The sequence below is a fragment of the Tachyglossus aculeatus genome, chromosome 10 (genome assembly GCF_015852505.1).
Source record: "Tachyglossus aculeatus isolate mTacAcu1 chromosome 10, mTacAcu1.pri, whole genome shotgun sequence".
NCBI lineage: Eukaryota > Metazoa > Chordata > Mammalia > Monotremata > Tachyglossidae > Tachyglossus > Tachyglossus aculeatus.
Window position 1 is genome coordinate 18,363,149 of NC_052075.1, and position 26,757 is coordinate 18,389,905.

The 26,757-nt window shown below is 45.7% G+C and overlaps 1 protein-coding gene across 1 annotated transcript; it reads right to left on the minus strand.

The window, feature by feature from the left end:
- On the minus strand, positions 1-26,757 carry RPIA (ribose 5-phosphate isomerase A). Its single transcript, XM_038752838.1, has 9 exons — positions 26,503-26,757; positions 18,275-18,335; positions 16,528-16,583; positions 13,031-13,090; positions 11,766-11,830; positions 10,316-10,384; positions 9,981-10,122; positions 7,932-8,031; positions 1-930 (listed from the first exon to the last, which is right to left on the minus strand). Exons 1-9 carry the CDS (start codon positions 26,755-26,757, stop codon positions 833-835), a joined length of 906 nt encoding a protein of 301 aa, XP_038608766.1. The 3' UTR covers positions 1-832.

The window sequence follows — 26,757 nt, forward strand, 5'->3', positions numbered from 1 at the left end:
TGGCACCAAGTTGCTTTATTCCAACACTGAGAATACAAACAGATGACTTGACTCCCGGGGCTGGAGACTGTGCAAGCCCGAGAAACTTGTGTGGCAAAACAATGACAGTGCTTAAAAGGAAAAGGTGGTTTTAAACGTCTCTCATAGCTGTGCTTTGCTGCTCTGCAGTCATACTAGGCAAGAAGGTGGCACCCGGCTTTGACAATCACCTCAGACTAGTGGTCTCGTCTCCCAGTTGTTGCTGTTTGGTAGCAACTGTGGCTTGCATTGCTTTGCTCCAAGCACTTTTGAAGTTCTAGATATTGTGCTCCATTAAAACGTAATAAAATGTAAAAACCACAAGCACAAAGGGAGGAAAAGTGAAAAGAGTAAAAAGAACCTAAAAGGTCCCAATAAGGCATCAGGTTATAATCCTGGTTGTGCCCTTGGTGTACTTAGACTCTGAGCTGGGGGTTGGATTGTAATGCCCCCTGCCAAAAAGACAAACTCTCCATAAAGTCTAAAAAGCTACCAGGAGATTCAAGTCACGTTTTTAAAAAGTGGTTTTTTTGGTAATGTTTCATATAAAACAGGAAGTCAAGCTCTACCTCATGGATATCTTTAAAAAAAAAGAAAAAGACAGCATTCTTGATAGAAAAAATATATATATACTTATAGAATTTTCTTTAAAAAAAAAACGGAATTTGACATCATTCCAAGACCCCCAAAAAACGTAACTTCCCAGGGGGCAACTGGTCACCTAATCACAAACACGTTAAGGCAACGGCTTCTCCAAATGGCTCCTCCACGGCGAGGGTCCGAAGGCCAAGCTGGGCCAGGGGTCCTGCCAGCATCAGGGGGTCGTTCTCTCACGCATGCTCACAGAGCCATCTTCCATCCCGAAGTAGACTCGCTCGGCCATGTCGATGAACAGCCCCGTGTCCACCACTCCTGCAGAGAGCGAGATCGACAAGCCCGTTGAGTTCCCGCTGACTAGTAAAGGAGCTCACAGTCACACTCACTAACGGATCAGGAGTCCACTCTGCCAACTGTGGGGCCTTCAGTTTCTTCCCATCGAGAAGCAGCGTGGCTCAGTGGAAAGAGCCCGGGCTTGGGAGTCAGAGGTCGTGGGTTCTAATTCCCACTCTAATTCTGCTGTGTGACCTTGAGCAAGTTACTTAACTTCTCTGTGCCTCAGTTACCTCATCTGTAAAATGGGGATGAAGACTGTGAGCCCCACATGGGACAACCTGATTACCTTGTATCTACCCCAGCACTTAGAACAGTGCTTGGCACATAGTAAGCACTTAAATACCAACTTTATTATTAATCAATCGTATTTATTGAGCGCTTACTGTATGCAGAGTACTGTACTAAGCGCTTGGGAAGTACAAGTTGGCAACATATAGAGACAGTCCCTACCCAACAGTGGGCTCACAGTCTAAAAGGGGGAGACAGAGAACAAAACGAAACATACTAACAAAATAAAATAAATAGAATAGATATGTACAAGTAAAATAGAGTAATAAATATGTACAAACATATATACAAGTGCCGTGGGGAAGGGAAGGAGGTAAGATGGGGGGGTGGAGAGGGGGACGAGGGGGAGAGGAAGGTTGATTGATCAATTCTATTTATTGAGCACTTATGATACGCAGAGCATTGCACTAAGTGCTTAATACTTAATAGTAGACTTGATAGACATGACCCCTGCCCACAAGGAGTTTACAGACTAGAGAAATTAAGGGCTTGCTATGTGACAAGCACTCTATTAAGCGTTGGGGTATACACGAGTTGATCAAGACAGACTTTCTGGCTCACAGGGGGCTCACGCTCAAAGTTAGCTCAACAAATTCAGAGAAGGCAAGTGACTTTTCTGTAACTAGAGTCAGTCAGAAGTAAAGCCGGAACTGAACCCAAGTCTCCCAACCCCTCTGCCCCAGTTTCCGGGAGCATCTCCAGAACTATCTCCACCTGGATTCAGCTCAGGTCATTAAGTGGCCACCATGATGGGCCCAAAAGGTTACAACTAGAAGTAGAGAAGAGGGGAGAAGGAAGGGGGAAACAGGTTTAGAGTTGGGGGCCGACCAAGACCACGTTAAGTCAAAATTACTGGCCATCTCCTATTCTGAAAGCAGGTCCATCTTCCAGCTCCTGACCCATCTGACCTCACTCACAACCCTCATGCTGCCCATCAATCCTATTCAATAATAATAATAATAATGATGATGATAATAATAATAATGGCATTTATTAAGCGCTTACTATGTGCAAAGCACTGTTCTAAGCGCTGGGGAGGTTGCAAGGTGATCAGGTTGTCCTACGGGGGGCTCACAGTCTTAATCCCCATTTTACAGATGAGACAACTGAGGCACAGAGAAGTTAAGTGCCTTGCCCAAAGTCACAGAGCTGACAAGTGGTGGAGCCGAGATTTGAACCCACGACCTCTGACTCCATAGCCCGGGCTCTTTCCACTGAGCCACGCTGCTTCTCCAAGCCAGCTTACTCAATTATTACTTATTCAATGACCACTTACTGTATGCAGAGCACTGTTCTAAGCACAATATAACATCCTACAAGTGTTTTTAAAAAGGTTTTGCTCAAAAAGGGGAACTGAAGATAACAGGATGGGGTGGGGGGGGGTGTGTGTAACACTTTGGTTTAGATAAACATTTTACAACCCTCACAAACAAGGAGCCAGAAGTGATTCTCCTGAGCAATAATGGGATCACCATCATAGGCTGAGCCAACCCAAATTAAAGAGTAAATTGGTAAACAGTCCTCCTTGGGTTACAGACTGTGGCGCAACATCTCTTGTTTTCTTTCCCTCAGACTATAAATTCATTGTTTACTGTACTCTCCCAAGTGCTTAGTACAGCACTCAATAAACAACACTGACTGACTGCTCCAAAGATGCTGAACTGGTAATGAGTTGACTATTAACAGAGTCAAGGGTGTACTGAACTCTAAGCACTAGAAGAGCACAAAGTATCTGCATTAGCGGCAAAATTAAAAGTCGATGCAGGTGAGCTAGCGATCTGTGGAATGGGAACTCTGTCTCCACTCCAGGGGCTGCACATTGCAGAATGCATGAGGACAAAGTGGATTGCACCAAGATGGCCATGGATCAATAGTGTGGCCTAATGGAAAGACCACAGCCCTGGGAACTGGGAGATCTATGTTTTAATCCTAGCTCTGCCCCGTGCCTGCTGGATGACCTCAGACAAGTCACTAAGCTGCTTTAGGCCTCAGTTTCCTCATCTGTAAAATGAGGATTCTGTTCTCTAGAACTTAAGACTGTGAGCCCTATTTGGGTCCCTGACCTGTGTCCTACCTGATTATCTTGTCTCTACCCCAGTTCTTTGTACAGTGCTTGGCACACTCTATTTATTTTACTTATACATATTTATTCTATTTATTTTATTTTGTTAATATGTTTTGTTGTCTGTCTCCCCCTTCTAGACTGTGAGCCCACTGTTGGGTAGGGACCGTCTACATATGTTGCCAACTTGTACTTCCCAAGCGCTTAGTACAGTGCTCTGCACACAGTAAGCGCTCAATAAATACGATTGAATGAATGAATACAGTAATTACTCAACACAACTGTTAATACATTCAGCAATGGAGACTGCTGAATATATCCAGCTTCGTTAGATGCTCTTACATCACTACTGGAAACAGGATGAGCCCAAGAGAGACATCAGCAGGGCCCCAATTCCTCCTGTCTGAATAGTAATAATGATAATAATAATAATTAAACGGTATTTATTGAGCACTTGTGTGCAGAGCACTGTCCTAAGCGCTAATAATAATAATAACAGTAGCACCAGTTCTGTGCTCACTACATGCCAAGCACTGCGTAAGATAAATCAGGTGAGACAGTCTCTGTCTCACATGGGGCTCACAGACCAAGAGGCTTATAGATTTTTAGTTTTTCTTTTTTAAATAAGGGGGATGCCAAATCAGTGGTAGTTATTGAGTGCTTATCAATCAATAGTATTTATTGAGCACTTTCTGTGTGTGGAGACCTGTAGTAAGCATTTGGAAAAGTACACCGCGACAGAGTTGGTAGACATGATCCCTGCCCAAAGAGGGCTTAGAAAAGCAGCATGGCCTAGTGGATAGAACACAGCCCTGGGAGTCAGAAGGACTGTATGACCTCGGGCAAGTCACTTCTCTGTAAAATGGTGATTATGGGCAATAAGACTGCCTTACTAAATGATTAGCAATATCTCAAGCTTAAGGTGTCCAAAACAGAATACTGCAGTTTCCCAGTGAAATCCTATCCTCCCCACACCCATCACTATCAACCACACCATGACCGCCCTTGTTTCAAGTCTGTAACCTTAGCGTTATCTTTGATTCATTTCTCATTCAACCAGCATATTCTCCTAAAGGTCCTAGAATCCACCCTTTCCTTTCCATACAAACTGCTACTACCCTGGTCCAAGCAATTACCATAACCTACCTTGACCCTCTTCTTGACCCAACCTCCTTGCTGACCTCCCCACCTGTCTCTCCCCTCTCCAATCCATACTCGACTCTATGGCTTGGATCATTTTTTCTAAAATAAATAATTCAGTCCACATCTCCTCATTCCTTAAGAACCTCCAGTGTTTGCCCAGAAACTCTTTTATCATTCAATCTGCTCTCCCCCTCCTACTACACAACCCACACACTTCTCTTCTCTAGCTCCAACCAACTCCCTGTAGCTCGATCTCTGCTGTCTCTCCAACCCACTGGTCCTGTTCCCTTTGTCCTGGAACTCCCTCCCCCTTCATATCCAATATTCTCTCCATCTTCAAAACCCTCCTAAAATCACAACTCCAACAGGCCTTCCCTGACTAAACCCTCACTTTCCTTAATCATCCTCCTTTCTGTGCCACCTTTGTATTTGGTCTGTACCCCTTAAGCACTTAGATATTCATGCCACTCCCAGCTCTCAGCACTTAAGTACATATCCTTATACTCTGCAGTTTCCCTACTATAATTTTAAGTCCTGTCTTCCCCACTAGACTATAAACTCCTTGAGGGCACTGGCCGTGTCGGCCAATTTGACGGTACTATACTTTCCCAAGCACTTAGTACAGTGCTCTGCACTCAGTAAACGCTCGATAAAAATGATTGAGTGACTGATTTTTCCCTCCCCACTGTCATCTCCATGTATGTCGGTATGGAATCAAAATTTTCTCCCTAGAAATGTGAAGGACAGGTGCTGCTGAACTCCAAAAGCAAGAGAAAGTGTTGAGGGAGTGAGGTTGTTAAATTAGCTGTGAAAGAACTACCATGGTCAAGTGTATACTGGAGTCTAAGCACTAAGGAAAGGACAAAGACAAGGTGTCGGCATTAGCAGTTGACGTAGTCGGTCCAGGTGAGCTAACGACCACCTCCAGGCTCCAGTGGAATGGGAATTCTGATTCCAGTGACTGCAGACGGCGGAATGTACGAGTAAAAAGTGGATTTCACCAAGGTGATCAGTCTGAAAACACCTTGGGATCACATCCACCAACTCAGTTATATCATACCTTGCCAAGCGCTTAGTACAGTGCTCTGCACACAGTAAGTGCTCAATATCATTGACTGACACCAATGGCAAATATGCATGGTTTAGTGGAAAGAGCAGGAGCTTGGGAGTTGGAGGTTGAGGGTTCTAATCCCAGCTCCACCGTTTGTCAGCTGTGTGACTCTGGGCAAGTCACTTAACTTCTCTGTGCCTCAGTCCCCTCATCTGTAAATTGGGGATTAAGACTGTGATTTCCTAGTGGGACAACCTGATTACCTTGTACCGCCCCCCACCCCCCACAGTGCTTAGAACAGTGCTTGGCACAGAGTAATTTTTAAGAAGCAGTGTGGCCTAGTGGCAACAGCCTGGGCTTGGGAGTCAGAGGTTGTGGGTTCTAATCCCGCCTCCGCCACTTGGCAGCTGGGTGACTTTGGGCAAGTCACTTCACTTCTCTAGGCCTCAGTTCCCTCATCTGGAAAATGGGGATGAAGACTGTGAGCCCCATGTGGGACAACCTGATTACCTTGTATCTACCACAGTGCTTAGAACAGTGCCTGGCACATAGTAAGTGCTTAACAAATACCAACATTATTATTATTATTATTATTATTATTTGTCAGCTGTGTGACTTTGGGCAAGTCACTTAACTTCTCTGTGCCTCAGTCCCCTCATCTGTAATATGGCTGTGATTCTCTACTGGGACAACCTGATTACCTTGTACCTCCCCCCCAGCGCTTAGAATAGTGCTTGGCACATAGTAATTTTTAAGAAGCAGTGTGGCCTAGTAGCAACACCCTGGTCTTGGGAGTCAAGAGGTTGTGGGTTCTAATCTCGCCTCCACCACTTGGCAGCTGGGTGACTTTGGGCAAGTCACTTAGCTTCTCTGGGCCTCAGTTACCTCATCTGTAAAATGGGGATCAAGACTGTGAGCCCTATGTGGGACAACCTGATGACCTTGTATCTACCCCAGTGCTTGGAACAGTGCTTGGCACATAGTAATGGGCTCGAGCATGGGCTTTGGAGTCAGAGGTCATGGGTTCAAATCCCAGCTCCGCCACTTAGCCGTGTGACTTTGGGCAAGTCACTTAACTTCTCTGTGCCTCAGTTACCTCAACTGTAAAATGGGGATGAAGACTGTGAGCCCCCTGTGGGACAACCTGATCACCTTGTAACCTCCCCAGCGCTTAGAACAGTGCTTTGCACATAGTAAGCGCTCTTTTAGACTGTGAGCCCACTGTTGGGTCGGGACTGTCTCTATATGTTGCCAATCTGTACTTCCCAAGCGCTTAGTACAGTGCTCTGCACACCGTAAGCGCTCAATAAATACGATTGATGATGATAATAAATGCTATTAAAAAAAAAAGTAAGCACTTAACAAATGCTATTATTATTATTATTATTATCACATCCACCAACTCAATTGCATTATACTTCTCCAAACGCTTAGTTCAGTGCTCTGCATAGAGTAAGCGCTCAGTATCACTGACTGACACCACTGACAAATACGCATTTCCCTCCCGAAATTTCCAATGGAGTCAGGCTACCTCGCGGTTACACCAAATGCGGGGTTCAACTGATACACGAGGCTGAAGCATGCCCACAGGTAGCATTCTCAGGCGTTTATCAAGTATCCAGTCAACTCATTGGCCTCCCACAAGGTCTCCACAAAAGGGGAAGGCTCTGAAGACAGGTGATAAGCTGCCACCTTGTGGGCAAAGTGAGTAATCCAGGACCAGATTTCACCCACTGGATAATAATAATAATAATTAATAATAATAATAATAATAATAATAATTTACTAGTTGCTTTCTATGTGCAAAGCACTGTTCTAAGCACTGGGGAGGCTACAAGGTGATCAGGTTGTCCCACGGGGGTTCACAGTCTCCACCCCCATTCTACAGATGAGGGAACTGAGGCACAGAGAAGTGACTTGTAATAATAATAATAATGATGGCATTCATTAAGCGCTTCCTATGTGCAAAGCACTGTTCTAAGCGCCGGGGAGGTTACAAGGTGATCAGGTTGTCCCACGGGGGGCTCACAGTCTTCATCCCCATTTTACAGATGAGGGGACGGAGGCCCAGAGAAGGTAAGTGACTTGCCCAAAGTCACACAGCTGACAATTGGCGGAGGCGGGATTTGAACCCACGACCTCTGACTCCAAAGCCCGTGCTCTTTCCACTGTTAGCACCTGATGCTCTACATCGTTATGGTCATCACTACATTATGATATTTTTATGATGTTAAGTGCTTACTATGTACCAGGCACTGTTCTAAACACCAGGGTAGATACAAGCTACAGGTAAGTCCTGAACCTGCAGGGGGGCTCACAGTCTGACAGACCATCACCAGTGGTATTTATTTGGCGCTCACCTCTGGAGTCAGTCAATCGTATTTATTGAGCACTGGCAAAGGAAAGAAGAGGTTCGCAGCGGCCCCGGAGGATTACCTGGTATCATTTTGATGGCGGTGTTCACTTCACTCCACTTGTGCACCCTGTCAAACTTCCAGTCCAAGAGAAAGTTCCCATTGTCGGTCACCACGGGGCCCTGTGGACAAAGTGCACGGGTGAACAGGGTGGCTCATCATTCATTTATTCATTCAACTGTATTTATTGAGCACTTACTGTGTACAGAGCACACAGTACAGCAATAGAGACAATCCCTGCCCACAAAGGGCGCACAGTCTAGAGTGTCCATTACCCTTGGACACTCCAGATTGCCTTCGAGGGACAGGAAACAGTGTGGCAATGCTGGTGGGAAATGATGCCATCTTTTTAGCATCCCTAAACCACTTGGAGAGTCACGCCACAGGCGGCCGCTCACGACGACTCCCTTTGAATCCTTAAGAGAAAACGCTGGTCAGGGTCTTCCCCAGGCCCAAAGAATCTACAAAGACCTTTCCCTTCAGCTTGGACTAGGTGGAAGGGACAGGGGGGAGGGCACTGGTGAGTTGGAGGGCTGCCTTTTTTTTAAATGGTGCTTGTTAAGCGCTTACTATGTGCCAAAGCACTGTACTAAGCACTGCGATAGATACAAGTTAATCAGTTTGGACAAAGTCCCTGTCCGACACGAAGCTCAGTCTTTGTTCCCACTTTATAGACAGAGAAGCAGCGTGGCTCAGTGGGAAGAGCCCGGGCTTGGGAGTCAGGTCGTGGGTTCTAATCCCAGCTCTGCCACTTGTCAGCTGTGTGACTTTGGGCAAGTCACTTCACTTCTCTGTGCCTCAGTTACCTCATCTGTAAAATGGGGATGAAGACTGGGAGCCCCACGTGGGACAACCTGATTACCCTGTACCTACCCCAGCGCTTAGAACAGTGGTTGGCACATAGTAAGCACTTAACAAATACCAACATTACTATTATTATTATACTCATTCATTCAATCATATTTATTGAGCGCTTACTGTGTGCAGAGCACTGTACTAAGCGCTTGGAAAGTACAAGTTGGCAACATATAGAGATGGTCCCTACCCAACATTCATTCAATTGTATTTACTGAGTGCTTACTATGTGCAGAGCACCGTACTAAGCACTTGGGAAGTACAAGTTGGCAACATATAGAGACGGTCCCTACCCAACAATCAATCAATCAATCGTATTTATTGAGCACTTACTGTGCGCAGAGCACTGTACTAAGTGCTTGGGAAGTACAAGTTGGCAACATCTAGAGACAGTCCCTACCCAACAGTGGGCTCATAGTCTAAAAGGGGGAGACAGAGAACAAAACCAAACATACTAACAAAATAAAATAAATAGAATAGATATATACAAGTAAAATAAATAGAGTAATAAATATGTACAAACATATATACATATAAACAGGTGCTGTGGGGAAGGGAAGGAGGTAAGATGGGGGGGATGGAGAGGGAGACGAGGGGGAGAGGAAGGAAGGGGCTCAGTGTGGGAAGGCCTCCTGGAGGAGGTGAGCTCTCAGTAGGGCCTTGAAGGGAGGAAGAGAGCTAGCTTGGCGGATGGGCAGAGGGAGGGCATTCCAGGCCCGGGGGATGTTGTGGGCCGGGCCATGTGAGCTCAACAGTGGGCTCACAATATAGATGAGGTAACGGGTGTGTGCCTGGCCCAAGGTACATAGCAGACAAGTGGCGGAGCCAGGATTAGAACCCAGGTCCTTCTGTCTTCCAGGCTTGTGCTGTATCCAACTAGGGCACACTGCTTTCTCTGGTCCTCTGAGTCTCCCACCCAGGGCAGCCCTCGCCTGTCCTGTGTTGCCTTCTGATGTGTATATATGTTTGTACATATTTATTACTCTATTTATTGATTTATTTATTTTACTTGTACATATCTATTCTGTTTTATTTTGGTAGTATGTTTGGTTTTGTTCTCTGTCTCCCCCTTTTAGACTGTGAGCCCACTGTTGGGTACGGACTGTCTCTATATGTTGCCAACTTGTACTTCCCAAGCACTTAGTACAGTGCTCTGCACACAGTAAGCGCTCAATAAATACGATTGACTGATTGATTGACCCCTGTGGTGACTTACCGCCTTGCTGACCGCCATACGCAGCTCAGCTACTCCCCCGAACCTCCGGGCCAGCGCTCTGGTCACAGGCACGTAGGCCATCGGGATGACCTCGATGGGGATTCCCTTCCTCCACTGGTCTCCGAGGTTCTTCGAATCTTTCCTAGAGGAAAGGTGAAGAAGCAAGGGCGCCCATTACATCTTCCTCGGAGCGTTGTAGCCTCAACTCCCCACTGACTCACTGCGACTCAACACTTCTGTGCCCCCTTTTCCCCAACCAGGATGAATACGATCCTTTTCCCCACCCGACCAAAGCAGGCTCTAAGGTGCTCTGAGCCCAGTGAGGGTTTGTTTACCTGTAATCAGCAATAACAATAAAGCGCTTGGCATAGCCGGCTACAATCTTCTCTTGGGTCAAACAGCCTCTGAAGAAAACCAAAAGAAGGATTGAGGAGGTTAAGACAATCAAATTAAACTGCAAATTAAGTCTGGAAAAGCTCATCTCTGCCCATTCCCATCCCCTCAGCGAAAGTCCACTAATTTCTAGCTCACTCAGCAGGCCTTTTCTTCTCCCCATCATGCTGTTTGGGGGACGGCAAGCAGAAGAGGAAGATGCTAGGAATGTTCCTGTAAGCTCATTATGGGCAGAGAATGTGTCCACTAATTTGGCTGAGTTGTACTCTCCCTTGCGCTTAGTACAGTGTCTTCTGCATACAGTAAGCGCTCAATATATATGACTGGCTGAGGACCGAGCTTAGTGTTCTTTGCCTCAAGATGACAGAGCCCTCTGTACGATTTAAAAATTCTCAGGAAAGTGGGTTCTTCCAAAGCAGAGAAAGAGTTCACAGGGCATCGGGATAATTGTATGCATTTTTCTAGGAGACGGGCACAGGACTAAGCAATGGGATGCACTCAATTATTGATTTTGATTGGTCTGAAAATACCTGTCTTTCCCCTTAAAATACCAGCTCCTTGTGGGGATGGAATGTGTCACTTGCTTGTTTTGTATTTTCATTCATTTATTCAATTGAATTTATTGAGCACTTACTATGTGTACTTCCCAAATACTCAGAAAATAATAATAATAATAATAATGATAGCATTTATTAAGCACTTACTATGTGCAATGCACTGTTCTAAGCGCTGGAGAGATTACAAGGTGATCAGGTTGTCCCACGTGGGGCTCACAGTTCTAATCCCCATTTTGCAGATGAGGCAACTGAGGCACAGAGAAGTGAAGTGACTTGCCCAAAGTCACACAGCTGACAATGGCAGAGCCGGAATTTGAACCCACGACCTGACTCCAAAGCCCGGGCTCTTTCCACTGAGCCACGAGAGTGCTCTGCCCCCGCCACTCTCCACTATCATTACAACTAGGTTTGTTGGCAACTGTGGGACATCGGGAGGAATATGACAAACCCCACCTGTTGCAGCTTCTAAGCAGGTAGGTTATATCTTTAAAATATACATTATAAATTACTTATGCATTAATATTAATGTCTGTCTCTCCCTCTAGAATGTAAGCTTGTTATAAGCAGGGAACGTGTCCACGAACTCTGTTGCATTCTTCCAAGCGCTGACTACAGTGCTCTGGAATATTAAGTGCTCAATAAATACCGATGATTGATGCTAAACTGCTTGAGGCAGAGCACATGATCATTACCCCTAACGAAACGTTCCCAACAGCTCAGGGCAGTGGTCTGTGAACCACAGGCACTCAAATACTGACCGATTCGGGGCCGAAATCAAGCTCTTTACATGCAGAAGCAATCTGACTTGGACTAAGCTGGTGCCTGCATCACTCACCCTCCACCCTTGATGAGATTGAGGTCAGAGTCTACTTCGTCAGCACCGTCAATGGCGAGATCGAGCTGCGGAGGAAGGGGGGTGGGATGGATGACATGCTCATTCGCTATTACAAAAGATTCAAACAACAGTACACCTAAATCCAGCTAGCCCCAAGCTACTCCACAATGTAAATTCCCTCCACCCATCTACTGTTCCCTACCGGCACTCTAGACTGTAAGCTCTTTCCAGTGCTTTGAACAGTGCTTGGCACACAGTAAGTGCTTAAATACCATCATTACTATTATTATTTGTGGGCAAGGAATGTGTCTGCTATACTGTACTCTCCCAAATGCCTACTACAGTGCTCTGCAGAGAGTAAGCACTCAAAATACCACTGGCTGATTGATGGACTTAAGGATTTAATTTTTTATTATAATAATAATGATGGTATTTGTTAAGCACTTACTATGTGCAAAGCACTGTTCTAAGCGCTGGGGAGGTTACAAGGTGATCAGGTTGTCCCACGGGGGGCTCACAGTTTTAATCCCCATTTTACAGATGAGGTAACAGGCACAGAGAAGTGAAGTCACACAGCTGAAAGTTGGCGAAACCAGGATTTGAACCCATGACCCCTGACTCCAAAGCCCGTGCTCTTTCCACTGAGCCACGCTGCTTTATACACCACATGCTCTGAACTCAATCTTCGTTGACAAAATCGCGATCTAACTTTATTATCTCCAGTACTTTCAGGCCTGCCTAACTAGCGGCATTGTGCCTTCTTGCCTGACAATCACGCTTTCAGAAACACTTGTGCAGCAAATATCGGCTGGGTCTGTTTGCTAACAAAAATCTCTTATTCTTCCTCAACAGAAAAATACACCCTTGGCTGTCCGTTTGCCATGTGAAATGGCAAGGTCGAATGTGTTTCCTCTAAGGATTGGAACTGAAAATCCCAGAGGGGCAGTCTGACAAAATCTAGATCTATCACTGCCAGGTCAGTAAAGCCAAGCTCTTTGTCCTCTGTGTCACCTATGCACCTGGGACTGTACCCTTTTAGCACCTGATATTCACCCTACCCTCAGCCTCACAGCACCTACGTATAAAACCGAAATTCATTTCAATGTCCGTCTCACCCTCTAGACTGCAAGCTTTTTGTGGGCAGGGAACGTGTCTACCTACGTTTTTGTACTGTACTTCTCATCTAGGCGCTTAGTCCAGGGCTTTGTGCATGGTAAGCCCTCAATAAATACCATTAATTGACTTTTAAAGGAAATTACACTTACCTCAGGGTGCCGATCTAGGTCACTCAGGGTTAAACCATTCTGCAGGATCAACTGGCGAGCCTAGACCCCAAGGGAAAACAAACTCGAATTAAGAGTCCTCAGAGGATTCTTTTGGTTGTTAGATTACACTCTCCCAAGCACTTAGCACAGCGCTCTACACACAGTAAGCACTCAGTAAATACCACTGATTGATTGTAAACACTCTCCACTGACAAAAACCCTTCCCAGTTTTCCAAAGGTAGGGAGGCATCCTCCTCCATTGGGTCAGAACACCTCAGCCCTAAAGTTGGACTGATAAACTGCCCTTTCAGCAACAAACCAGTTTTAATTAAATGTGACTGGCCAGAATAAATGGAGACCAAAGGGCCGTTGATAAGGATTTGCCTCACTGCTAAACTACAAAGCCCCTCAAAAGCCAACCATGTCGAGCACACAGCAAATTGTGGAAAACTGAAGTCAGGCTGTTAATTTCACAACACCCGGTTTTAACATCTGTACTCTAAGGGCATGTGTAAGCAGCTTGGCCTAGTGGATACAGCACAGGCCTGGGAGACAGAGGTCCTCGGTTCTATCCTGGCTCTGCCAATTCCCTATTGTGTGGCCTTGGGCAAGTCACAATTTTGCTGTGCCTCAGTTTCCTCAAATGTAAAAATGGGGATTCAATACCCGTTCAACCCTCCTTCTTAGACTGTGAGCCCTTGGAACATTTGGGACAGAGACTGTGTTCTACCTGATTAACTTCTATCTACCCCAGGGCTAAGAACAGTGTTTGACTCATAGTTAGCACTCAACGAATACCATAATACAGATGTATACATTCATTTACTTATTTATGTGTACGCTCTCTGTTCAGCTCTTTCATCCCGGTAAGTTTGTACTGCTTCCTGTTTTAAACTTGTTCCTCCTTTGGATTTCACAATCTATAAATTTTTTTTAATGGTATTGGTTATAATAATAATAATGATGATGGTATTTGTTAAGCTCTTACCATGTGCAAAGTGCTGTTCTAAGCACTGGGGTAGATACAAGGAAATGAGGTTGTTCCACATGGGGCTCACAGTCTTAATTCCCATTTTACAGATTAGGTAACTGAGGCACAGAGAAGTTAAGTGACTTGCCCAAAGTCACACAGCTGACAAGCGGTGGAGTCGGGATTAGAACCCATGACCTCTGACTCCCAAGCCCAGACTCTTTCCACTGAGCCGCGTGTGCCAGGCACTGTACTAAGTGCTGCAGTAGATATAAGCTATTCAGGTTGGATACAGTTCATGATGTCCCATACGGGGCTCAAGTCTTAATCCCCCTTTTATGAATTCATTCATTCATTCAATCGTATTTATTGAGCGCTTAATAAATGAGGTAACAGGCACAGAAAATGTGAATGCCATGTCTAATGTCACACAGCAGACAAGTGGCGGAGCCAGGATTAGAACTCTGGTCCTTCTGACTCTCAAGCCAATGCTATATCCACTGCTTCTTTGTCCCTCTCCCCCATTAGACTGTGCCCTCTTTTAGGGCAGGGGATGGATACCTACTCTTGATGAAGTCTCCCAAGTCCTTAGTACAGAGCCTGTACTAACTCTCCTTAAATAATAATGATGGCACTTGTTAAGCGCTTACTACGTGCCAGGCACTGTATTAAGTGCTGGGGTGGATACATGCAAATTGGATTGCACAGTCCTGCCCACATGGGCCTCACAGTCTCAATCCCCATTTTACATACATGGCAACTGAAGCACAGAGAAGCAAAGTGACTTGCCCAAGGTCACACAGCAGACAAGTGGCGGAGCCGGGATTAGAACCCTTGACCTTCTGACTCCCAACTTGACCTTCTGACTCCCAAGCCTGGGTTCCATCCACTAGGTCCTGATGCTTTGATTACTAATTGATGGGTGAAATGGGAACATCAATGTCAGCCACTTAACTAGCTGACAAAACACACCCATCTGGACTCACTGGACCAAAATCACGTCGTTAAAACATCCTCACACACCCTCATCAGAGCAATCCAGCAACACGGATGTTCCCACTTGTCCGAGGAAAGAGGAGCCTGAAAAATCTAAATCAAAAGACGCGCAGGCCTCAAACTCGACAAGACTGAGTCATGCCTCAAACTTTGCCTCGGATTAAAATGGACCACCTCCCAACTCAATGTGGGAGACCAGGTGACTGGGTTCATCACCTTAGTGAGTTCCAAATCTCCCTCGGGACTTGGCTCTTAAGGTCTCCAATATCTAACTTGCATCAGAAGCAGCGTGGCTCCGTGGAAAGAGCATGCACTTTGGAGTCAGAGGTCATCGGTTCAAATCCCACTTGTCAGCTGTGTGACTTTAGGCAGGTCACTTCACTTCTCTGCGCCTCAGTTACATCTGTAAAATGGGGATTAAGACTGTGAGCCCCACGTGGGACAACCTGATCACCTTGTAACCTCCCCAGTGCTTAGAACAGTGCTTTGCACATAGTAAGCGCTTAATAAATGCCATTATCATCATCATCATCATCAGAACCAGTGGGTTGTTTATAAAGCAGCATGGCCTAGAGGAAGGAGCCCAGGTCTGAGAGTCAGGAAGACCTGTGTTCTAATCCAGGCTTCATCACCTATCTGCTATTCATTCAATCGTATTTATTGAGCGCTTACTGTGTGCGGAGCACTGTACTAAGCACTTGGGAAGTACAAGTTGGCAACATATAGAGACGGTCCCTACCCAACAACAGGCTCACAGTCTAGAAGGGGGAGACAGACAACAAAACAAAGCATGTGGTCAGGTGTCAAGTCAGAATAAATAGAAGTAAAACTAGAAGCACATAATTGACAAAATAAACAGTAAACATGTACAAGTAAAATAGAGTAATAAATCTGTACAAACATGTGACCCTGGGCAAGTCATTTCACTTCTCGGCACCTCAGCTGCCTCGCCTGTACAATGGGGATGAAAACTGGGAACCCCATGTGGAACAGGGACTGCATCCAACCTGATGACCTCATATCTACTCCCAAGCTTAAAACAGTGCATGGCACATAGTAAGCGCTTAACTGATACTTAAATAAAAAGAGGCTCAATTCAGGAAGAGCGCTTTGGAGAAAGAGTCAAAGATAGACGCAAAGATATGTGTGAAAGGAAAATGAAGTCCAATGAAGAAACTGTGATGTCTGAGCTCTCTAATGACAATTTCCCGGGCTTTTTAAAACACTTGCTTCCCAGTGTGGGTCCTCAGCACATCAACTGGTTCTCCCCTTCAGGCACTGACATAAATCCTGCCTCCATACATGGTATGCCTTTCAGATGCTACTGAAGCCCAATGAACAGAGAGTAAACAGTGGCAATTCCTGGAAGACACTGGATTCGTGACAAGTACCAAATGCCACTCAAGAAAGGCCTTTTCTTTTACTTAAGCAGGGAAAAAAAAAAAAAACCATAAGCTTCAAGGGGGACATATTTTCTTATTTCTGGTTTGCTTAAACCTTTGAAGTTTTCCCTCAAAAGGAAGAGGCATACCTGGAAGGAGGTAGGGATGCAGACGATGTTAAGATTCTCTTGTTTCACTCTCTCAGCTGTGGAGACAAAAACAACATGTTGGAACTTTTTTCCCACCCTCCCCTCACCCACCCCGGCTCTCCTTATCACCTAAAGCCGGAAAGGCTACAAATAAAACCTGGGCCCTTGGTTAAAATCCTAATGCTAAGAGCCGTTCAAAGCATTGCAGAGAGCGGAGAGCTGTTGCTTTACATAAAATACAAGTGCCTTCAATCAATGGTATTAATTGAGCACTTTACTGTGTGCAGAGCACTGTACTAAGCAGTTGAGAGCACAACAGAGTAAGTAGATCCAATCCTGCCCACAAGGAGCTTACACACTAGAAGGATAGAGATATTAAAATAAATAACAAATGGATGTGTACACAAAGTGCTATGGGGGTGGGTTGAAAGTCATAAGTGCCTAAGGATTGTCGACCAAGTTCATAGGCTACACTAGACAGGGCTAATAGGGGAAAAAGGGACTTTAACACAGAAAGTCTTTTGGAGATCTGACATGAGCAGGACTTTCAAAGCAGGTATCAATGGGGAAAGAGTTCGAAGTCACAGGGAGTATGCCAGCAAGGGGCTAGGCAATGAGAAAGGGTCTGTCTGTAACTTCAGTTTCCAACTAACAAAACAGACGAAAGCACTGACTCCCTTCTCACGGCTAAAGTCCAGAATTGTATCAGTGAACTCAATCACTGACCACTGGCTAAAGATTTAACTCCCCCATCCTATACAAAACGTGACTCACTTATCCTCATGACCAATACACTTTTCTGATTTATACCTTGCAGGGAATTCCTGTCAATACGAACCAAACTGCTTCAAATCAAAGGAAACCGGCCAGCTACCTTAGCACACTGAAGCATATTTCATCACTAAGTGGCCTGTAATGAGAACAGGCTGTTCACTGAGAGGAAGGGCTTACTAGTAACATAATTGGAAGTTTTTCTGTTGTAAAATTAGAAGTAGAGACAAAGCTCCACATGTCTACAAGCTGATTGCTTGAAGCTCCATAATTGCTATTTAATAGCACCACAAAAGGGGCATTACAAAATGCTGCAAAGTGCACCTAGATTTTATCCCCTAGAAATAAGATCTTGAAAAACCAGTTGGGCAGCCTTTCAAGCGCGGTTCCAATTGTTTAGCTTTATCTGACCAGGCCCAGGAAGGTTGAGGTGCCAGAGGGAAGTCGGAGGAGGCCATGTCTGATTAGGCAAGAGGCAACTATGGCCTTCACGGGATAGTGTCTACCAACTCTATCACATTGTAATAATAATCATCATTATGACATGTTAAGCGCTTACTATGTGCCAAGCACTGTACTAAACACTAACATACAAGATAATCAGGTGGGACTAGCCTCAGGCTTGCAGTCTGCCTTCCTGGGACTGGGGCAGAGAACTGAGCAAAGCTCTCCGGTCGGACAACCTTTTCCCAGGGTTTCCTCGCCATCCCTGCTGGATAGATCAGAGGCTCGGGAGTCAGAAGGAGCTGGGTTCTAATCCCAGCTCTGCCACCTGTCTGCTATGTGACCTTGGACGAGTCACTTCACAGCTCTGAGCCTATCTCATCCGTAAAATAAGGATGGGCCCCGTGAGGGACATGCACTGTGTCCAACCTGATTAGTTTGTATCTTCCCCAGTGCTCAGCACATAGTAAGCACTTAAATACCATTAAACAGCAAAACAGAAACAAAGAGCAGAACGGGGGCAAGGGCTTACCTAGTCGTTGCACAGCATGGACAATTGTGGAGCCACTTCCAATGCCCAGCACTTGATTATTCTGCCAAAGCCAAAAAGAAAAACCCAAATCATTGAACACAGTTACAGCCAACTCTGTCTCTTTACATGTCCTGTCTTCTAAGAAGACTCACCAAAGTCCAGCTTACAGTTTCCAGATCCAATGACAAATGCTAAAAGCTATAATCTTGTTTCTATGCAGCTACCTTGGAATGCCACACTCTGCTCCTCACTTCCTATGCCAGTGCTTAGAACAGTGCTTTGCACATAGTAAGCGCTTAATAAATGCCATTTAAAAAAAAATTGCAAGCCTTACCCTTTCCTGCTTCCTTTCTGAGAAAAGAAGTCAGGCAGGGCCAGGGAAGACAGTCACATCTAAGCCACATAAACCCTAGGTCTCTCTGCCGGGTCTGGGATCATCAGCTCAAGTGAGGGGAAAGCAAACAAACAGGATTAAGGGGTTGGGAGATACAGGGTGGAGAAAAGAATAAGGACACCTCAGGCCTGTCTGCCCCTTGGTAATAATGATGGTATTTGTTAAGCGCTTACTATGTGCAAAGCACTGGGGGATACAAGGTGATCGGGTTGTCCCACGTGGGGCTCACAATCTTAATCCCCATTTTACAGATGAGGTAACAGGCACCAAGAAGTCAAGTGATTTGCCCAAAGTCACACAGCTGACAAGCGACAGAGCCGGGATTAGAACCCATGACCTCTGATTCCCAAGCCCGGGCTCTTTCCACTGAGCCACGCTGCTTCTCTGTTGGTACCCCATGGGCAACTGAGAATCACAAGTGTCCGGGTACGTTAGCCCAGCCACTCCGAAACCAGGTCCAAAACCTGGGTTTCCTACTTCCAACATCCACTGAAGGAGCTGGGGCTTGGATGCCCCTGAAGTCTTCTCCCTAACAAGAAACAGTGCAGCGCATTGCTAAGCACTTAGTACAGTGCTCTGCAAATAGTAAGTGCCCAATAAACACCACTGATTAATTATCAAAAACAAGGCTCACAGGAGCTACAACCCGACAATCAGGATCTTTGTCACATGTGTGAAATCTTTTCTTGAGAGGAATTCATCCCCCTACTTGGGGACCTGCAGTGAAGCGGGATACAAATTGAACCAAATTTGGTGGTTTAGTCACTTTCTGAGACCCCAGAGGAAGTGGGGATCATTTTCATAGGGGCCTTGAGCTATACAACCACCTGGAAATTTGGCTGGGCAACCTCAGAAAAAGTGTTGAAAAAGACCAGCCTATTTTCCCTGATCCTGCCAGGAGATTCTAGTGCTTAAAATACAACTAGCCTATCACTCCACTAAGCACTGTGGGGGCTTTGAAAGGAAGCCGTTCAGTTAAAGGCTCCTCCGGCCTTAGAGCTCAGATGATGTTAAAAACTTAATCGAATTAATGTTCTTAACTGAATTAATAATTGAAATTATTAATCCATAATTGGCCAATTAAAGCCTGCGTGATTACTTCAAAACAGGGCAAGGAAGGATGTTGTTTAGCTAGAAGCCCGTGGCCCGTGAGGCTCAAAACCGTGAAAGCCAAGGGTGCCCAGCTAACCTGAATCCAGCCAAAACCTTAATGATTGTTTTTGGGTGCCATCTGCCTTGGACTGTGAAATCCTTGAGGTCAGAAATTGTGTCTAATTTTTTTCATATATTCCCTGCTTCTTCGGGGCCCAGAGCATGGCTCATCCTCCTTTCATTCAATCGTATTTATTGAGCGCTTACTGTGTGCACAGCACTGTACTAAGTGCTTGGGAAGTACAAGTTGGCAACATATAGAGACGGTCCCTCCCCAACAGTGGGCTCACAGTCTAGAAGGGGGAGACAGACAACACCACAAAACATATTAACAAAATAAAGTAAATAGAATAAATATGTACAAGTAAAATAGAGTAATAAATAGAGAGAGAGAGAGAGAGAGAGAGAGAGAGAGAGAGAGAGAGAGAGAGAGAGAGAGAAGCAGCATGGCTCAGTGGAAAGAGCATGGGCTTTGGAGTCAGAGGCCACGGGTTCAAATTCCGGCTCTGCCAGTTGTCAGTTGTGTGACTTTGGGCAAGTCACTTAACTTCTCTGGGCCTCAGTTCCCTCATCTATAAAATGGGAATTAAGACTGTGAGCCCCCCGTGGGACAACCTCATCACCTTGTAACCTCCCCAGCGCTTAGAACAGTGCTTTGCACATAGTAAGCGCTTAATAAATGCCATTACTATTATTATTATTATATATGCATCCTCCTTGGCAATTGGCGGAGCCAGGGTTTGAAACCATGACCTCTGGCTCCAAAGCCCAGGCTCTTTTCACTGAGCCACGCTGCTTCACTTGTCTGCTGTGTGACCTGGGGCAAATCACTTGACTTCTCTGGGCCTCAGTTACCTATCCTCCTGAGTAGCACCTACCGTTTTTTTGCACACAACAGACGTTCAGGAAATAAGGACGCCACTGTAGATATATGAATGTCTTTCTCCCCCTCTAGACCTTCTTTCAGGGCATGCAACACAAAGCCTATTACCCCAGATAGAAAGTGGCAATTTCTATCTATTTTCCAGGGCTGGGATGAGGAATATTTTGGTAAAGAAACCATCTGGAAGCACTTGACAGGGAATGTGTCTACCACCTCTATTATACTGTACTCTCCCAAGCGCTTAGAACAGTGCTCTGCCCACACTAAGTGCTCAATTTGACTGATTAAATCATTAATTTAGGGACTGTCTCTATATGTTGCCAATTTGTACTTCCCAAGCGCTTAGTACAGTGCTCTGCACATAGTAAGTGCTCAATAAATACGATTGATGATGATTAATTTTTGATGGTGAGTTTACAAGGGTCCTAAAGACAGGTCCTAAAATAGGTCCTAAAGCAAATCAGGGAAGCCAGATTATAACCCAAAGAGATGAGGGAGCACGTTTAATTCTCCTTGATTTCAACAGTGAAGGGAAACAAAGTACTGCAGTTTCGAAAATGGTGAAAAGGTCACAGAACTACTTAGTTCTCTATTTAGCCTTTAAGGCACCCGGCTTGGTTTTCCTTCTAAATATAGCAGTAAGGAATAACTAACTTGATGGGTGGAAACAAAGTCTCAACCTGATTTATTTGGAAATTCAATCGTATTTATTGAGTGTTTACTGTGTGCAAAGTACTGTACTAAGCGCTTGATTCGCACCCCTCCCAGGTCAAAGGTGGTGAGTCTTTTCAGAGACTCACTGAAACCATCAGATACTTGCACTGTTTACCAGGGAAAGTAGGAAGTAGAAAGTAGCAGAAGTTAGAAAGTAGTAGTTTCCTCCATCAGCAAAGACAGGGCTGAACATGAACACGCTTTGACCTCAGCCCATCTTAAAGGCAAATTACAGAAGCAGGACGCTTTCCCATTTTGGCTCTTCGACCTTTAGCTTAATAACAATCCACCAGGAGTATTTACTAAGCGTCCCTTGTGTGCAAGAGTACTGTGGTGAGCATTTGGATGAGTACAACAGACACTGGAATAAAGATATGCATATATGGGCTACAGTGAAGATAAAGGGCTAGATAATAAGAATAATGGCATTAATTAAATGCTTACTATGTGCAAAGCACTGTTTTAAGCCCTGGGGAGTTTACAAGGTGATCAGGTTGTCCAGCGCTTAGAACAGTGCTTTGTACATAGTAAGCGCTTATATTCTCTGTGCCTCATTTCCCTCATCTGTAAAATGGGGATTAAGACGGTGAGCCCCCCGTGGGACAACCTGATCACCTTGTATCCCCCCCAGCGCTTAGAACAGTGCTTTGCACATAGTAAGTGCTTAATAAATGCCATCATCATCATCATTATTATTATTATTATTATTATTAATCCCAGATCTGCCACATGCCTGCTGGTGACCTTGGGCAAGTCACTTAACCCTGTGCCTCAGTTTCCTCTGTAAAACGGGGGTTAAATACTTGTTCTCCCTCCTCCTCAGGCTGTGGACCCCAAGTGGGTCTTTTAGACTGTGAGCCCACTGTTGGGTAGGGACTGTCTCTATATGTTGCCAATTTGTACTTCCCAAGCGCTTAGTACAGTGCTCTGCACATAGTAAGCGCTCAATAAATACGATTGATGATGATGAAGTGGGTTGGGGACTGTCCTATCTGATTATCTTGTATCTGCCCCAATGCCTCTTCTAGACTGTGAGCCCACTGTTGGGTAGGGACCGAGTCTATATGTTGCCAACTTGTACTTCCCAAGCGCTTAGTACAGTGCTCTGCACACAGTGAGCGCTCAATAAATATGATTGAATGAATAGTACAGTGCAGGCTTCTATTACACGCTTAAATACCACCATGAGGGCACCCACTTCCTGAAGTTCACCCTCTTCCCCTTGCTAGTTTTCACTTCCTAGAGTTCCAATCAATCAATCAATTGTATTTATTGAGCGCTTACTGTGTGCAGAGCACTGTACTAAGCGCTTGGGAAGTACAAGTTGGCAACATATAGAGACAGTCCCTACCCAACAGTGGGGTTCCAGATCCCAAATTGTTCCCAGACTGGCCTCTCGCGGCTCTTCCTCCTGGGAGGGAGGGATCGTGTCTACTTTATTGTTGTACTTTTCCAAGCGCTTAACACAGTGCTCTGCCCCCAGGAGGCATTCAGTAAATACCACTAATAGATCAAATGATTCCCATCCCGTGGAATACGGGCAGAAACTCTCCCAAGTTCCCACCCTTCTCCAAGACAAGAATCTTCATGTTGCAAAGTTGCAAGAAGTAGCGTCACCTAGAAAATGGAGCATGGGCTTGGGAGTCGGAAGGATCTGGATTCTAATCCCGGGTCCCCCAAATAATAACAATAATAATAATAATAATAATAATGGCATTTATTAAACACTTACTATTTGCAAAGCACTGTTCTAAGCGCTGGGGAGGTTACAAGGTGATCAGGTTGTCCCTCGGGGGGCTCACAGTCTTAATCCCCATTTTACAGATGAGATAGGCACAGAGAAGTTAAGTGACTTGCCCGAAGTCACACAGCTGACAATTGGCGGAGCCGGGGTTTGAACCCACGACCTCTGACTCCAAAGCCCGGGCTCTTTCCACTGAGCCACGCTGCTTCACTTGTCTGCTGTGTGACCTGGGGCAAATCACTTGACTTCTCTGGCCCTCAGTTACCTCATCTGTAAAATGGGGATTAAGTCTGTGAGCCCCATGTGGGACAGCGTCTGTGTCCAACTTATTTACCCCAGCGCTTAGTAATAATAATAATAATTTTGGTATTTGTTAAGCACTACTATGTGGCAAGCACTGTTCTAAGAGCTGGGGGAGACGCAAGGTGATCAGGTTGTCCCACATGAGGCTCAGTCTTAATCCCCATTTTCCAGATGAGGTCACTGAGGCACAGAGAAGTGAAGTGACTTGCCCAAAGTCACACAGTTGATACGTGGAGGAGCCGGGATTAGAACCCATGACCTCTGACTCCAAAGCCCCCACTCTTTCCACTGAGCCACACTGCTTAAGCGTTTAACTACCATATGTATTTTTAAAAGTTAACTGCTTGGCCCAGGCCGCGTTTTAAGTCTATAGAACTGTATATGTTGCCGAATTGTACTGCAAAGTGGTTCATTCATTCATTCAATCGTATTTATTGAGCGCTTACTGTGTGCAGAGCACTGTACTAAGCGCTTGGGAAGTCCAAGTCGGCAAAATGTAGAGACGGTCCCTACCCAACAGCGGGCTCACAGTCTGGAAGGGGGAGACAGACAACAAAACAAAACATGTCGACAGGTGTCAAAATCAGTTACTTCCCTAGCGCTTAGTACAGTGCTCTGCACACAGTAAGCGCTCAATAAATACAATTAAATGAATACAGTGCTCTGCACACAGTAAGCGTTCAATAAATACGACTGAATGCAGTGCTCTGCACACAGTAAGCGCTCAATACAATTAAATGAATACAGTGCTCTGCACACAGTAAGCGTTCAATAAATACGACTGAATGCAGTGCCCTGCACACAGTAAGCGCTCAATAAATACAATTAAATGAATACAGTGCTCTGCACACAGTAAGCGCTCAATAAATACAATGAATGCTGTGCTCTGCATACAGTAAGTGCTCAATAAACACGATTAAATGAATGCAGTGCTCTGCACACAGTAAGCGTTCAATAAATACGATTGAATGCAGTGCTCTGCACACAGTAAGCGCTCAATAAATGATTAAATGAATGCAGTGCTCTGCACACAGCAAGCGCTCAATAAATACGATTAAATGAATGCGGTGCTCTGCACACAGTAAGTGCTCAATAAATACAATTGAATGCAGTGCTCTACACACAGTAAGCGCTCAATAAATACGATTAAATGAGTGCACTGCACTGCACACAGTAAGTGCTCAATAAATACAATTGAATGCAGTGCTGTACACACAGTAAGCGCTCAATAAATACGATTGAATGAATGCAGTGCTCTGCACACAGTAAGTGCTCAATAAATACGATTGAATGCAGTGCTCTGCACACAGTAAGCGCTCAATAAATACGATTGAATGAATGCAGTAGTCTGCACAGTTAGTGCTCAATAAATACTATTGAATAATAATAATATAATAATAATGGTATTTGTTAAGTGCTTACTATGTGCCAAGCACTGTTCTAAGCGCTGGGAATGGCTGAATACCCCCTCCAAAAAACTTGTACAGCAGGCAACTCTGCACAATTAAAAGTTTTCCTTCCTCTGCGGGAGGAATTCACTGAATCGCCTGGGCCAGGAGAGAAGGATTGGCAAGGGCCAGGACTTTTTTTATGGCATTTATTAAGCGCTTACTATGTGCAAAGCACTGTTCTAGGAGCTGGGGAGGTTACAAGGTGATCAGGTTGTCCCCCGTGAGGCTTCCCAGTCTTCATCTCCATTTTCCAGATGAGGTAACTGAGGCACAGAGAAGTTAAGTGAATCGCCCAAAGTCACATAGCTGACAAGTGGGAAGCTTGGGAAGCTCCCGGGCTTGGGAGTCAGAGGTCATGGGTTCAAATCCCGACTCCGCCAATTGTCAGCTGTGTGACTTTGGGCAAGTCACTTCACTTCTCTGGGCCTCAGTTCCCTTATCTGTAAAATGGGGGTGAAGACTGTGAGCCCCCCATGGGACAACCTGATCACTTTGTAACCTCCCCAGCGCTTAGAACAGTGCTTTGCACCTAGTAAGCGCTTAACAAATGCCATTATTGTCAGCTGTGTGACTTTGGGCAAGTCACTTCACTTCTCTGCGCCTCAGTTCCCTCATCTGTGAAATGGGGATGAAGACTGTGAGCCCCCCTATGGGACAACCTGATCACCTTGTAACCTCTCCGGCGCTTAGAAAGGTACTTTGCACATAGTAAGCGCTTAATAAATTCCATTATTATTTATTTATTATAAAGTGGCGGGGCCGGGATTAGAAACCAGGACCTCTGAGTGCAAAGCCCAGGCTGCTGCCACCGAGCCACAATGGTTCTCAACTTGAAAGTTACATGGAAAATGCAAACCTGCAAGACCTCCCATGCAAGAGACAGGGAAAATGCAACGCCGCTGCAAAGCTGCTAGACTGTGAGCCCACTGTTGGGTAGGGACCGTCTCTATATGTTGCCAACTTGTAATTCCCAAGCGCTTAGTACAGTGCTCTGCACAGAGTAAGCGCTCAATAAATGACTGACTGAATGAATGGAAGAGGCAGGGAAAACGCCAGCCCGCTGCAAAACTACAAGACCTCCCATGCAAGAGGCAGGGAAAGTGCAGGCCCGCTGCAAAGCTGCAAGATTTTTTTTAATGGCATTTATTAAGCGCTTACTATGTGCAAAGCACTGTTCTAAGCGCTGGGGAGGTTACAAGGTGATCAGGTTGTCCCATGGAGGGCTCACAGTGTTAATCCCCATTTTACAGATAACTGGGTCACAGAGAAGTTAAGTGACTTGCCCAGAGTCACACAGCTGACAATTGGCAGAGCCGGGATTTGAACCCACAATCTCTGACTCCAAAGCCCGTGCTCTTTCCATTGAGTCAGGCTGCTTCTCGATTTCCCATGCAAGAGGCAGGGAAAATGCAAGTCCGCTGCAAAACCTCCCATGCAAGAGGAAGGGAAATGCAAGCCCGCTGCAAAGCTGCAAGACCTCCCCTGCAAGAGGCAGGGAAAATGCAAGCTCGCTGCAAAGCTGCAAGGCCTCCCATGCAAGAGGCAAGGTGGGGGGCAACAGGTGGGTGACCCCCCGGGCCTCCTCACCTGCACGTGGTTCTCCACGGCCGCCCGGCCGGCCAGCCTCTTGGCTTCTTCGGTCTTGGACATGATGGTGGAGCTGCTGCAGGAGTTGCAGGAGCTGCAGGAGTTGCAGGAGCTGCAGAATTTGCAGGAGCTGGAGCTGTTGCAATGTGCAGGCTGCACGTGCTTCCCCCCCCAGCCAGCCCCTCCCCCAGCCCTGCCGGGCAGCGGGGCTAAAACCCGCCCAGAGAGCGTACTGAGCGCCCCGGACCGCTGCAT

Excerpts from the sequence above, each read along its gene's own strand:
- RPIA (XM_038752838.1), bottom strand. The coding sequence starts at position 26,757 with ATGCAGCGGTCCGGGGCGCTCAGTACGCTCTCTGGGCGGGTTTTAGCC. Across the intron at positions 10,385-11,765 it reads AATCTCATCAAGGGTGGAGG|AGGCTGTTTGACCCAAGAGA; the intron begins GTGAGTGATGCA and ends GGTTTTCTTCAG. Across the intron at positions 10,123-10,315 it reads ATTGTTATTGCTGATTACAG|GAAAGATTCGAAGAACCTCG; the intron begins GTAAACAAACCC and ends CCTTTCCTCTAG.